This window comes from Sturnus vulgaris, chromosome 1 (genome assembly GCF_052056855.1).
Source record: "Sturnus vulgaris isolate bStuVul1 chromosome 1, bStuVul1.hap1, whole genome shotgun sequence".
Taxonomy (NCBI): domain Eukaryota; kingdom Metazoa; phylum Chordata; class Aves; order Passeriformes; family Sturnidae; genus Sturnus; species Sturnus vulgaris.
The window spans coordinates 111,882,588-111,895,537 of NC_142243.1; the positions used below are offsets into that span (position 1 = coordinate 111,882,588).

Consider the following 12,950-nt stretch of genomic DNA (forward strand, 5'->3'; position numbering starts at 1 on the left):
TTTTTTAACAGCCTATCGATTAAAGGTCTGAAAACAAGAGCAAAAGAGAGTCTTACAGAAACTGAAAATGGGTAAGTAGAGACAGAAACAAAAGTGGAAACATTTTCTCAGCCTTGCCAAGAGAACTAAGAAAGTAGAATTTGCTTGTGGAAGGCAAAATCATTTAAAAACTGTATATTATATGGGAAATGCAGCAAGCAACAAGAATAATTCAAAAACTAGAGTGCGTTCCCTTTGTTAATGAAAGACAAATGGTCTGAGGTATTTTCTGAAACACAGGTGAGGGGAGAATAAAGATGGAAGCAAATAAATAATAATAAGTCAACCTATCACACCATCTTGTTGAGGCAGTAAATGCTTGTAAAGGTGGCAAAGCATGCAGGTGATGAGATGTGTGGGTGCATTCCAGGGGTCCTACATGGGCAGCTTTTTTCTGCTCAGAAAAGGGCTGCAAGAGATCTGCAATTATGCCAAAATCTTCTGAGAGGCAACATTTACACACAGAGAATTCTCTGCAGCCAGAACAACAGGAGAGCAGCTCAGAGACCCCATGTCCACCACTTCACCCTGACTGATCTTTCAAAAAAGCTCCCTGGGTGGGGTTGCAATGTCATGTTGTAACCACAGGGTATGTCCGTCTGGGCAGAAAAGTCAAGAGGGCACATAAATGTGAAATCTGATTAAACATACCTACTGCATCAATGGCAATTGCTGCATTTTTAGGTGTCCTAGAGACCCACAGAGGTTTCGGGGTTAAGGCACTGTTCAGGGCACTGAACTTGGGAAAGGAAGACAAGCCTTCCCAGCTATTGCTACGTGGAGAACAGGTCCTCCAGCCTGCAGCAAAACTACCAAACCAAACCAAGACTTAAGACCTTGATTCTTTGCAGCTTGTAAACTGAAGATTGCATAAAACCTGATGTGAGATTTGGCACTGTTCAACTACCTAGGTAAACTGAAGAGGAAAGCTGGGAAAGTGCAGTGCTGGAACGTGACCCAGCAGCACTGACACTAAGAACTCCAGAGAAGGGACATCTCCAAACTCCCTGTTACACCCAAAAAGATGTTTGGGCACTACAGAGCTGCAGGTTGGCTGGAGAGTGTCTTGCATTGATCCATCAAAGGGTCCCTAACAAATGGGATGCTCTTCCCCTATCTGTGTGATGGAAAGCACCTTGGGTCCCTGTGGGGAACACAGCCTTTTTTCTTTAGCCTTTCTTCCCCACTTCTATTTCCCAGCTGGGCTTTGCTGCTAAAGGGAAAGATTTTCATTAATTCTGTGACGTATATTAAGTAAAGGGAAATTATCCTATGCTTTAAAGAAATTCCTAGGAAAGTTCCTTGTCTAGAGAGAAACTGAATATTAAAATTTATTTAAGCAAATGCAAAACAAATAAAAACATAAGGACAAATCTAGATCATCTCTGGCTGAAAATTGTAAGATATACAACTGTGGATTAGGTATTTAAGCATTCAATTGACTTTTCCGATTTTTATTTGACTAATAAATATTGACTAAGGTAAAAGCTGAAACTTTGTTTTCACACTCCTGAACCAGAAAGGTAAATCTGCCAAAATCATGCTACCACTGCTAGCAGGAAGGTTCCTTAGGAAGGTGGGAGTAGCTGTGCAAAGGAAGAACAGACAGTGGTTTACACAGGACATCTCTAATAACTATAGAAAGGTTTTAGAGACTCTTTTGGGGATTGTGTATCCCATCACATGTCAGAGGAGATTTTCCCTTGGGTGTTAAGGTGACCATGGCAGAGCAGATGTAAATGTTTCTGGGTAAGGAGTCTTGTTCAAAAAAGTACTGCATATCAAGAAAGAGAACTCCCAAGCAGCAGCCTTCCTGTGGCTTTTAGTCACTTTGCTACTTTGGCACCAAAAGAACCACCTGGGAGTGCAATTACCTGGAGGGAGTATGGTGAGTATGTTTTAGACTGTTACAGGATGAGTATTAGCATATATTCATCAATACTTGGCAATCCCAGAGAAAATGCAGTAGGGTAGACCCATCCACACATAAGGCCATCGGTGTCCATTTCAAATGTTTATTTCCTGAAACCACTCTTCCTCACTTTTATCAGCCCTGAAGTTGAAAAGTATATAGGCTATGAAAGACTATCACTGAAAGAAAATACAAATGGCAGGAAGGCTGAAAGGTCAAAGTTGCTAAAGCCGCATTTCCTGCCTGTAACTTCCCTTGGATACAGTGTCTACAAAGCAGCACAATATATGCTGCTACTAAATGCCATTTAAAAATTAGGGTGTCAAAATTCCTGTTTTTCAAAAATATTGTAGGGCCCAACATTCAGCTATCTTCCTCTTAGTGCAGCCCTCTGATGAGCATTGAAGCAGATATCACAGGTACAAAACCTGGTTGCACATTTCTGGAATAAGAATGAATCTGAAATTTGATGAAAGATGATCAGTTCAAACATTCTTTTTCTTCTTCTATAAGCATCTGAGATGCATAAAAATCATTTGCCTTTTGTTCTGTTCAGCAGACCTAATGCTGATCTATCACTAGGTCCGAGAACTGTTGCTGTGATTTCAAAGAAGCTGTAGAGCTGGCTGTTTGTCTGATCAAGATAAAGCTCCTTCTGCTGTGCAGAACAGCCAATTGCTTATAAAAGATGACCTCTGTCCACTTTCCACAAAAAAACTGTGCTATAGGCCCAAACTGGAAGTTTCCCACAGATCTTTCTCCCAGTGTGTCTTTTAACATTCAATGTCAATGAATAAAGTTCATTTAGCAACTCCAATTTGTTTCTTCCAAGTAACAATAATGGATTATGCTTAAAATACATTTTTGCTTAATTCCTCGTGCTAAAAGGTGTCTTCTGCTTATTTAACATGCATTGACAGTTTAAATCCTTTATGGAAGTTTTCCTTACTTAACTATGCATGGTCAGATTTTATTTCCACGTCTTGATCGACATCCTTTGTTCCTTATACTACAAATTGAATTTGGAAATAGCTTAATGGTGCTTGTTGTCAACTTTGACATTACTCAAAAATCATGAATTTTTAGTTGCAAATGCATGATATAAATTATAGCCAGGTGTGCAGAGGTTGAAATAGTATATCCCAAACTGAGAGGATTGCTACCTTTCATCAGGAGCAAGAAAAAGGAAGGAGACATGGAAAGCCCAGTGGAGATGTCCCTCATGCAGCATTAATGCTCCCCAAATCCTATTTCAGGATTTACCTCCCAAAGTCAAATGGTGTAAATTGTGGTGTGAAGCACTGAAGTGGCACCAGTGAAGAGCTTTCCCCCCAGATTAACTGGCTGCCCACGCAGCTGCCCCAGCACAGACCCAGAGCCTGGTTCCCCTCCCTGCCCACTGACTGTGGGGTTTCTGCAGTTTGAGCTTCACACCGTTCTCAATTAGGTCCTTAGTGTCTGTAAATGTAGGCATCAAACCTGAGCAGACTGCTGCAAGAGAACAAAGACAGAACTGCTGTACCTACTATGCTTGGTTTTGCAAGTAAATCATGGTGACAGGTCAAAACATGTTTACTAATGACAGATCTCCTAATGGGGCTTTTTGACAGAGCTCCATGACTGTAAGCACCTCCTTGAAGGACATAATTTGATGTGCACTCAGGTTAGCAGGGGTTTGTCTCCACTTCAGCACAAGAAAGTCCAAGCAGTAGAGGACTGCCACAATCCACAATTTATTTATGCAACCCACAGCATAATCACACTTTCATTAAACTGTCAGTCTAGAAATGAGCCAAAAACAATGCAAGTTCTTATTTAGATAATGCACATCAAACCAAAGAGCTAGCCATCAGTGGGGAACTGAAAATGGTGACTTCCTAGCAATCCCAGCACAGATCATTTTGCTTTTACCTGGGAACTTGCCTTCCAAATTTGTGCTGTGCTTTCTTCTACATGCAGCTTGCTTTCGGTTCAGCAGTAGGAAATGCCAAAGAAGCACACACAACTTCTCACAAAACTCAAACACATTTTGTGTACTTTTTATTTACTGTAGTCAGGGCTGCTCAGGTGGAAGAAAAAATGCCAAACCAAGCACCAGATCCAAAATTAGCATTTTATTCAGAACGTTGGGGTCAGAGGTGTATCATTCATATTCTGGTACACAATACAGAGGCAAAGCTGTTCTCAGAAGTCTCTCCAGTTTGAAAGCTCCTTCCCCCCCCTCCCTTCCCCACCCCAAAAACATACTGTATATTTTCTCGTGCCACCAGTATCAGGCCAACTCCCCTCCCACCCCCGTTTTTGGTACAAATTATGTAAAACTTTTTTTGTGCTAAGAACTTTTCTCCCTCCCCAAACCAAAAAAATAATAAAAATAAAAATAAAAAAAATATTGAGTACTCTAACTACAGTTCAACAATTGAATCAATGTCACTTGTTTGCAACCTGTTTTGTAAATACTTTATCCATAAACGAAAGATATAAACATGCAAAAACCTGAATCCATAGTCCAAATAATACATACACGTGTTCTGAAGTTTCTGCACTTCTCCACAGACTATGCCAATAAAACATTATGTACACATACCATTTTTTACAGTGAAGTGGGAAAAAAATTCTAGAAATTAAAAAAAAAAAAAAACAACAAAAAACCAAAACGTGTACATGGATTAAGACCAAAAGGTGTCTAACATTCTAGCATAAGAAAAAAAAATCAATTCTGCTACAAACTGGTGATATGAAAACTCCCTTTATTTGCAACCAGCTGCATAAGTTTTAGAATTTTAGTGAAAAAAGTCCCCTAACATCTAAAACTAGAAGTAATGTACATTGTTCCACCTCATGGTCCTCTCTCCCAGATAATAAAATTGTTCCATGAGGATTTTTTTGTTTATTTTTAATCTCCTTATTTTAATAAAAGCAATGCGATGTAACAAAAGCATTGTGAAGTATATTGTGTTTCACCTTACTCCTCCCCACCCCAACATATTTTGTCTCTTTAATGCATCATTTCATAAATCAGTACCATTAAAGCCTTAAACATAAAACTAATTCCGATCTGAAAAAGGTACAAAAAGGCACATAAAATCCCAGTGCTTCTGTACTGTAAAATTCAAGTGTAACTGAGCTCAATATTTTTTTCCAAACAGCATTGGATCACTGATATTCCACGGAGCCCAAATTGGTTTGCAGCCTAAGCCAAAGCCTTCAGCAAGCACTTGTGCTAGTAGACTACAAAGTTAAAGCCTAGCTTCTGTATGCTTTTGGGGAATATCAGTTGAAATGTTTGTACTTGTCCAAAACCAAAGTTCACTTTGAAGTTCAGTCATCACCTCCACCGTACATATCAGCAAGTTTCTTGAAACGTGGGCCCCAGTCATTTAGGTAGTCATAGTCTTGCTCACCACCACTACTTGAGGAGTTAAGAGAGCTCAAGGATCCAGCAGTGGAGCCGCTTCCTTCATAGTCAAAGACTAAGAGGGAGTCATATGGTGGGGCTGTAGGGTCGTTGTCGGCTGCCTTAAGTCCCTGCAAGAAGGAGAGGCAGAAAAGAAGATTAAGTTCTGTATCTGAGAGCAAGACAAAAGCATATCTGGAATATTTGCAGGGCAGTTATCTATCAAGCACCACTTGAGAAAACAAAGTTCTTCCTCTCCCGCCATTCAGTGCGGAACAGGATTTACATTTTTGTAACTCCTTTTAGAATGGCCAAGTTTCCAGCATTGCAGCACTGGACATTTTGAATGGAGCTGCAATTACAGCTGTAACCAAACCTTAAGAGAGAGTGATGGCACTGGGACTGAAGCTAGTAAATAAACAGTTTCAGAGATATATGGCTCACACAACCTGTGCCATGGACAATGTGGGAATGGTTAGACACATGAGGAAGGAGAAATAAGCATGCTTGCAAAGATTCACTTCAACAGCCATCTCACATGGTCAATAACATATCCACTGACTTTTCTGGCCTGCAGTCCATCTGCACGTGCCAAAATCCATATTTAGTTAGTCCTGTAAACTCATGTACCTCTGTAGGCTGCTGTGAGAAAAATATATGGTATGTTGTCTTAAGCCTTTTATGTTTTGCCACATCCACCCATGAGATCCACCTGCTCTTCAGAAAAAACACACAGTGACATCAAAGCTGAATACAAGATAATGACCGTTTTTATTTCCTCATTTCAAAGTATTGAAGTTATCAACACACGAATAGTGGGCCATCAGCATTTTTAGATTTCCAGTCTATAGAGCTGAATAGCCCAAATTAAAACCAACACAAATTGAATTGGAGGAAATGCTGGGAAACTGAAGAGGAAAAGCCAGGAAAGAACCACACTTCTTCCAGAGAAAAGCCTATTCATTCCCTGTTTTGTCACCTAAGTCCAAACCGAAACACTTATAGGAATAACTAACTTTAGAATATGAGACAATTTCTCTGTGCTTACCTGGGGAAGATTTACAAGCTGAATATGAAAACCTGAAGCCTGAAGTCAAAAAGCCCTCTTATGATTTGTATTATTTTAACCTCACAGTTTCTTCCATGGGATTAGCAATGCTTTTTCAAGACCTTCCACTTTGAATAGGATCTACTCTGGCAGCCACTGACAGGGGATAATGTATCTTCCAGAATTCTACAAGGCTGTGCTAAGATTTTAAATTGCTCACTATTAATTCTTACCAGTGATATTTGTGATGGTTTTAATTTTTAATGTTTATGTATTTAAAAAATGGCATTCTTATACTCCCACTTATTTGAAGGACGAGTGTGCCTCATTCAAAATATTTAATATATTCTGGTTTTAGAAAAGTACATTTCGCTCTCAATTGGGCTTTGTCCGTATATGACAAAATGGAATCAGAATCTGATTTTTATTCTACAAATATATATGATGATACACATACTAAACCCATTAATTAAAGCTTTTGGCATTGATAAGGTAGAAGTGAATCCTGGTTCTTTATTACCTATTTAAATAATTCAGAATTGTGCAAAATGTACCTCAAATGATTTCCAAACCAGTGGTGGAAAAGCCCAGCATATTTATCAAGCTAATGACCTCTAATCAAGAACAAATTTTGGCCTTGAAATGCTCATTTCATCTGGTACAACAACATCAAAAAGGTTATTAATAGCCTGCATTAAAAGTGCAATTTTGAATTATGAGATAAGAATAATTGGTGATGCTTGTTATCTCTCTCTGGCATTTTCCAACCTGATGGCCATAATAAGCACGAAAGATGTGAGATTTTTAAAAGGCAATAGCAAGTGTTAGAAGACATCCCTTATCCAGCTTCCAAGGGGGAAGTTCTAAGGCTTTCTCTTATTTTCCGCTGCTGAAGCACAACGGCAACTTTACTTCTTAGGCAGTAACTGGCCTTATGGTATTTAGATCTTTCCTTAAGCCTGCTTGGGGTGACAGACACCCATGTGTTTGGAACGCAGGTGACAGGGAAGGAGAATAAATACCAGCTGAGGTTAAGGAGTGCTGAGGTATGAATGCCAGGTATCCATGTGTGAAAGTCATTTAGAAAGTCGGTTTGGAGACAGAATGCCATTTCCCTGCAGTTCTGCCTACTAATAGCCAGCCAACCGTGGGATACCAATTTATTTTAAAAAATCAGTGAACAAAACATTTTCCTACATCACTGCAAAAATCCTGATACTTATCAGTCATCCATGACAAGGCAGAAGGCAGCCTCTTTCCATCTGTTTTTCCAAAGGGGAAGTTGTAATTTTTTTTTCAATTTGCTGCTGCTATCATGATAGCATTTCAGAAAAGGAAACTGGTTTTGAGTTACTGACTTACAAGATAGGATCTCACTAACAAATTCACTTTCTCAAAGGTTGTGCTGGCGGTGTAATCCATTTCATTCAGAGAACGTAGCTACGGGTCATGTTTTGGAGGTATTGATTCAACCGTGCAGCGCAATTTACACTGACATTTTCACCTATCTTCTGGTTCACAGTGGAATGACTGAACTTAGTGTCTAACTCTTCAAATGACAAGATTTCTGCTATATTCGTGTCACAAGCTACATACTAAAACGGGAAAGAACTTTACTATGTTGTTTTCTCTTTCCCTCTGCTAAGCTGATTCTCTGAGCACACCCAGTGTACTGCTGTGCTTTGCTGTTGGGTTCTACAGCACGTCAGACAGCCCTGGCAGTGCTATCAGCTTATGAAGCTCCCTTTGGTTTCAGCATTGCCACCTTTTCAGTTTATTATGCTGTCCCTTTCAGTGGGTGGAGGTGGTGTGGATACACAGCATGCTGCATCTGCACAACTGAAAAGACAACGAATGGCTGCCAGGAGTGGCTTCTACTGATTTTGCTGCCAAGGCATTTGGTGTCAGTCACTTCTGAAAAGGGACCTCAGTTTTTGCCAGATGTGTTCAAGAACCTCAGAGCTGCAGACTTGTTACAATTACTTGGTTTACGGTTTCCTGATCAGAAAACCCGAAGTTTTTATTAGAGTGAGAGGCTCATTCAACAACAGAATTTCTGGGGCACATCCTCAGGAGCAGGGGAACCTGCTGGGACAGTAAATTGTCACATTTATTTGCATGTGCTACACCACCAGTGCACAACAGGCAATCACAGAAGAGCCACAGCAGTAGAGAGGCCAGCTTGAGACCTTGGACAGACTCACTTTTTTCCTTTTCCTCTCTTATACACATAGTAGAGCTTTCACTAAGGAGGTGATAAGGGGCAGAACTGGAGAAACTACAATGCCTTGGCTGAGGAACAACAGTAAAATTGCCTTAATAAAGGCAGCATTCTCCATTTCTCTCAAATTAAAGGAAAGCAAGGCCTCAAATCTTGAACTAACATGGAACATTACAAAATCTAATGCTTCTATTTTCATTAATCCTATTACTTAATCAGATTCAGCAGACTTTTGATGACAAGGAAAAGAAAAACAGAGACTGTCAGGGAAATACAAAAAAAAATTGGTTTCTATCTGGAACCATTTTTTGACATGAGAAAACAGAAACCATCGAGGGACTCCATTCTGCATGGAGGTGTATTGCATCAATAACCATTTACTAAGAATGAATTGAGGGTCCTCCATGTCCCCATGGGATGAGACCTTTAGTTTGCAATTTAAATTTACGTTACCTCGTATTATGTCCTCTATTGATTAAAAATATATTCTTAGCCACAAACTCTCCACCACAATATAACTTGCTTGAGATTTCTAGGGACAATATAGGTGGGTCTTGAAAACAGAATTACAAAACTACTTCCAACAGGTCTAATTTATACTGTCCTGCAAATCCTGACTATTCTCAGTGTTAATTATGCTCTACACTCTGCAGGCTTTAAAAGACTCAAAATGGAAAACAAAGTCTACAGAGGATTCTTAATAACACATGACTTATTTCACTGACTTGTTTGTACACTGGACTGGAAGAAAAGGAGGTTTTTCCCTTCCCCTCTTAAATTACAGATTCATCTATCCATTGAAACAGACAAAACAACAAAGTCCCTGAGGTCATTTAGCTTATGCCTGCAAAACCTATTTTGACTATCAGACACCTCTGGAACCTTCCTATTTTAGACAGTTCATAGCTCTGTACATGTTATCTCAACTTTGTGTTATAAAAATGCATGACTTTTTATCGTAATTCTAACTTGTTTTTCAACTGACATGTCACCAGAACACTACAAAACACTCTTACTTATGTATGTCTCATTGGGTTAAGTAGGCTTAATACAAGTGATGACAGATAGAAAATAATATACCAGAAAAAAAAAGAGTACTGCTAAAAGGAAAAAAAACCTAAATGACCCCGTAGATATTCTTTGCTTTTTGTTTCTATGACTCTGTAATGAAAATAAGAAGAAAACCCCCATGCTTGCTTGGCAATGGGAGCTAAACCCTCCAGTATCTGATATCAATGATCTATAGTAATTTTTTGTCAAAAGCTGAAGCAATTCAGAAGCTAATCTGAACAATGCTGTCTGTATGCCTGAGTTGCTGGTGTGCATTCAACAGATAAAATTAATTCCCACACATGGACCAGCATCCCAAAAGATCATACTGACCCACATCTCCTGGAACAGGGTCAAGTCCTCCAAAAGATCGGACTGATCTGCAAAAGTGTTGCATCTTTTCAAACCAAGGGGCTAATGCAGACTTTGCTACCAAAGTGCTGACAATTCAAGAGCAGCCTCTCCCTGCTCAGCTAGGGACTGGGGTAATTTTGTGGGTGGTTTGGCTTAGAGATGCCCAAGGGAAGAATTACGTCTAATAATATTGAAGTTGGATGCAGAGAGATATGAACTTTGCTCTTTCTTATCTTGCTATGTTGTTTCCACAGCTCAGCTTATCTTCTGTAGGAACTGCCTTAAGAAACGTCTGGTACAGGCTTTACTCAAGATATTTTTTCAATTTACCTCAAGTAAAACTGAGAGAAACTTACCAAGTTTCTTGGGTTTAATCATACCAGGACTGCGAGTGCAATTTTCTGGAGAGTCTGAAAACCTGTGCAGCCTGAACATTTATGCTCTAGACACTAATAATTTTGAAATTTAACCATAACAATGAATACTACTATGAAAGACAGATCCATTCCCCCCCAACTCAGTAGACAATTTATAATCACATCTGCCATGGGAATTTTTTTACATAAAACACAAATTAAGATGACACTATTTTAGGGAAATAAAATGTTCATTTTGCTCAGACTTCTGGGAAAACAGACAGAGCATGGATAATCTTTGAATGGTTACTGTCCGCTAGAGAGAGGGTTAGGTGGAATGCCCCACAGTAAAACAATAAATTTCTGTGAAATCCTAAGGAAAAAAACCTTATGAAGAAGAAAAGCTAAATTTATAATGCTTAAAATATAGAAGCTACCTCACATAGCTCCTTTCAATCAGAGGATACAATTAATTCTGAGCTAACTTGCAGACAAGAAAATTGCTGTGTTTTCTTTTAGCTTCATATATCTTTCCATATATTTTCTTAATCAATTACATTAATGACATAATTTTACTGTGTATGAATAGCTGGGAGAAGCTTTCTTTTTTGGTGGATGGTAAAGGGAAGCATATAGGGAGGTACTGGTATAATACAACAGACAGGAGGAAGAAAATGACTCTGTGCTCATCTGTAATGCAATATAAATATACTGGGTTAAATCAAGACAGCAAGTGCTGTTTCTTCAGCTCCACGTGTACACACTGATTTTATAATCTTCAAGAGTGATAACCTACTGAAAAATAATACTGCAAGAACAGATTGGTAAGTCATTAAAAGATTGTAGGAGGCTGGACAACCTCCAGCCCCTTTCTGGCTTTCCAGCAGAATCAGACCCACTCCCTGCCTTTGCTCCACAGCAGAGCTTCCTCACTGCTTTGAGTGCAACAAAAACCAGGGTTCTTCACTACTGCCTGCCAGGTGACCACTGTCTGGTCACAGCTGTGTGAGAACAGGATGGGAATCTCTGATTGTTTGGAAGCACAAGGAAGTTCTTGTGTGTACACTGCCTTGGCCAACAATGTGGGCCTTTTATTGTCCTGTGTCTCCACTATTTTCCAGAAGCAATTATAACTGTAATACTTAGAAGCGTAAGGCATGCAAAAACTGAAGTATCTTAAAATACAATATAATTACAAGAATATTTGTACATTTCCTGGTCGTCAACTCCCCTCTAAGTGTTTTGACAATTGTATCACCGTATACCTTAAAACGGGCAAATTCAATTTTCTGCAGCTTTTCAACACAAAAGGCTTTAGTATATTAGCCTGACTTCAAGGCAAACAAGAATAAACACGTTTGCAGAAACTGTTCTGCAATACTCTGCAATATGTGTCCAGCTCCAGCTGACAAGGAAGATATGAGAAAACCAGAGAAAATAATTAACTACTACAATTCATGTACAGAATAAAGTACAAATAGTAGTAAATTCTGGGTTAACTTTTTTTTTCCCTATAACCAGCAATCTCAAGAAACACATTCTATCAGAAGTACCACAACACCAGTGATTTAAGACTGACCAATGATAGAAATAATGAGGATAATTTCTTTCAGAACTATCAGTACTCTAGTATAGTCTGAATCTCAATTACATTTATTAGATTGAAGAATCAAAGATAATGCAAAATCTTTGAAAGCTTTATGACAAGACAAGTATTAAAAGCACTTACATAACATTTAATTTAGCTGCCCTGCTCACTAATCGTATTTGATGGAATTCTTCTGGTCTTACTGAAGGTACTGAATTTCCACTATTATCTGTACTCAAAGGGTAATGTATGAGGAGAATGAAAATGAACTCCTTCCATTATTAAATTACTGTGAATTAATAAATGAATTGAGGCTACACTACAATTTTGTTAGTCTGTTTATTAGTTGGAACCCACTGCATAATCCTGCTTGGAGATATTGTGCTTGCAGCTGATAACATACTATGAATGTAATTAATACGAATGCACAGAAGTTAATTGATATATCTTCCCTTTCTGTTTGAATGAGTTAATTAAATTTGTCTGCACTTTAAAAGAACATATTTACTTCTGTCTAGCGAGACAATTTTAATTGTCCAAGGAAGTTTTAAAAAGTTATTATGTTCTAACATAACAGCTACTCATGTGGAATAGAATAAACAAAATATAAAAGCTTATCAGATCTTAGGAGGAAACCGTTTTTTGCTTCCTTACCTCATTAATGAAGTCCCCAATGTCCCCAGGATGAGGAGCAGCTGATCTGACTGGATACTGAGGTTCTGCATGGATTGGCCTTTCATCAAGACGTCTGATTCCAACAGGTTTGATGGCATCTGGTTCCACAGTGTCAGGCTGCTGGAGCTGGCTCAAGTCATAATCCTGCAAAATATGAAACAGACACAGTACGTTAGCAGAATTTCAAACAATATCTGTCAGGGGGAAACATGAGAAGGAAAAAAGGGAAAATGCAAAGTATCATTTCAGCACAAGTCCTGTTTTCAGGATTGTAATGCTTACTGAGAATAAGTCAATAACACTGTTATTT

The 12,950-nt window shown here is 38.8% G+C and overlaps 1 protein-coding gene across 3 annotated transcripts in view; it reads right to left on the reverse strand.

The window, feature by feature from the left end:
- Positions 1-4,050: 4,050 nt before the first annotated feature.
- The window catches only part of CDH2 (cadherin 2), a 114,387-nt gene continuing 105,487 nt past the window's right edge, over positions 4,051-12,950 (reverse strand). For all 3 annotated transcript variants that reach the window (XM_014874315.2, XM_088174327.1, XM_088174319.1), the window contains exons 15-16: positions 12,620-12,784; positions 4,051-5,479 (exon numbers count right to left, since the gene is read on the reverse strand). In XM_014874315.2, coding sequence (XP_014729801.2) covers positions 5,273-5,479; positions 12,620-12,784 — 372 coding nt within the window. In that variant the 3' untranslated portion in view covers positions 4,051-5,272. The remainder of the gene's footprint in view (positions 5,480-12,619; positions 12,785-12,950) is intronic.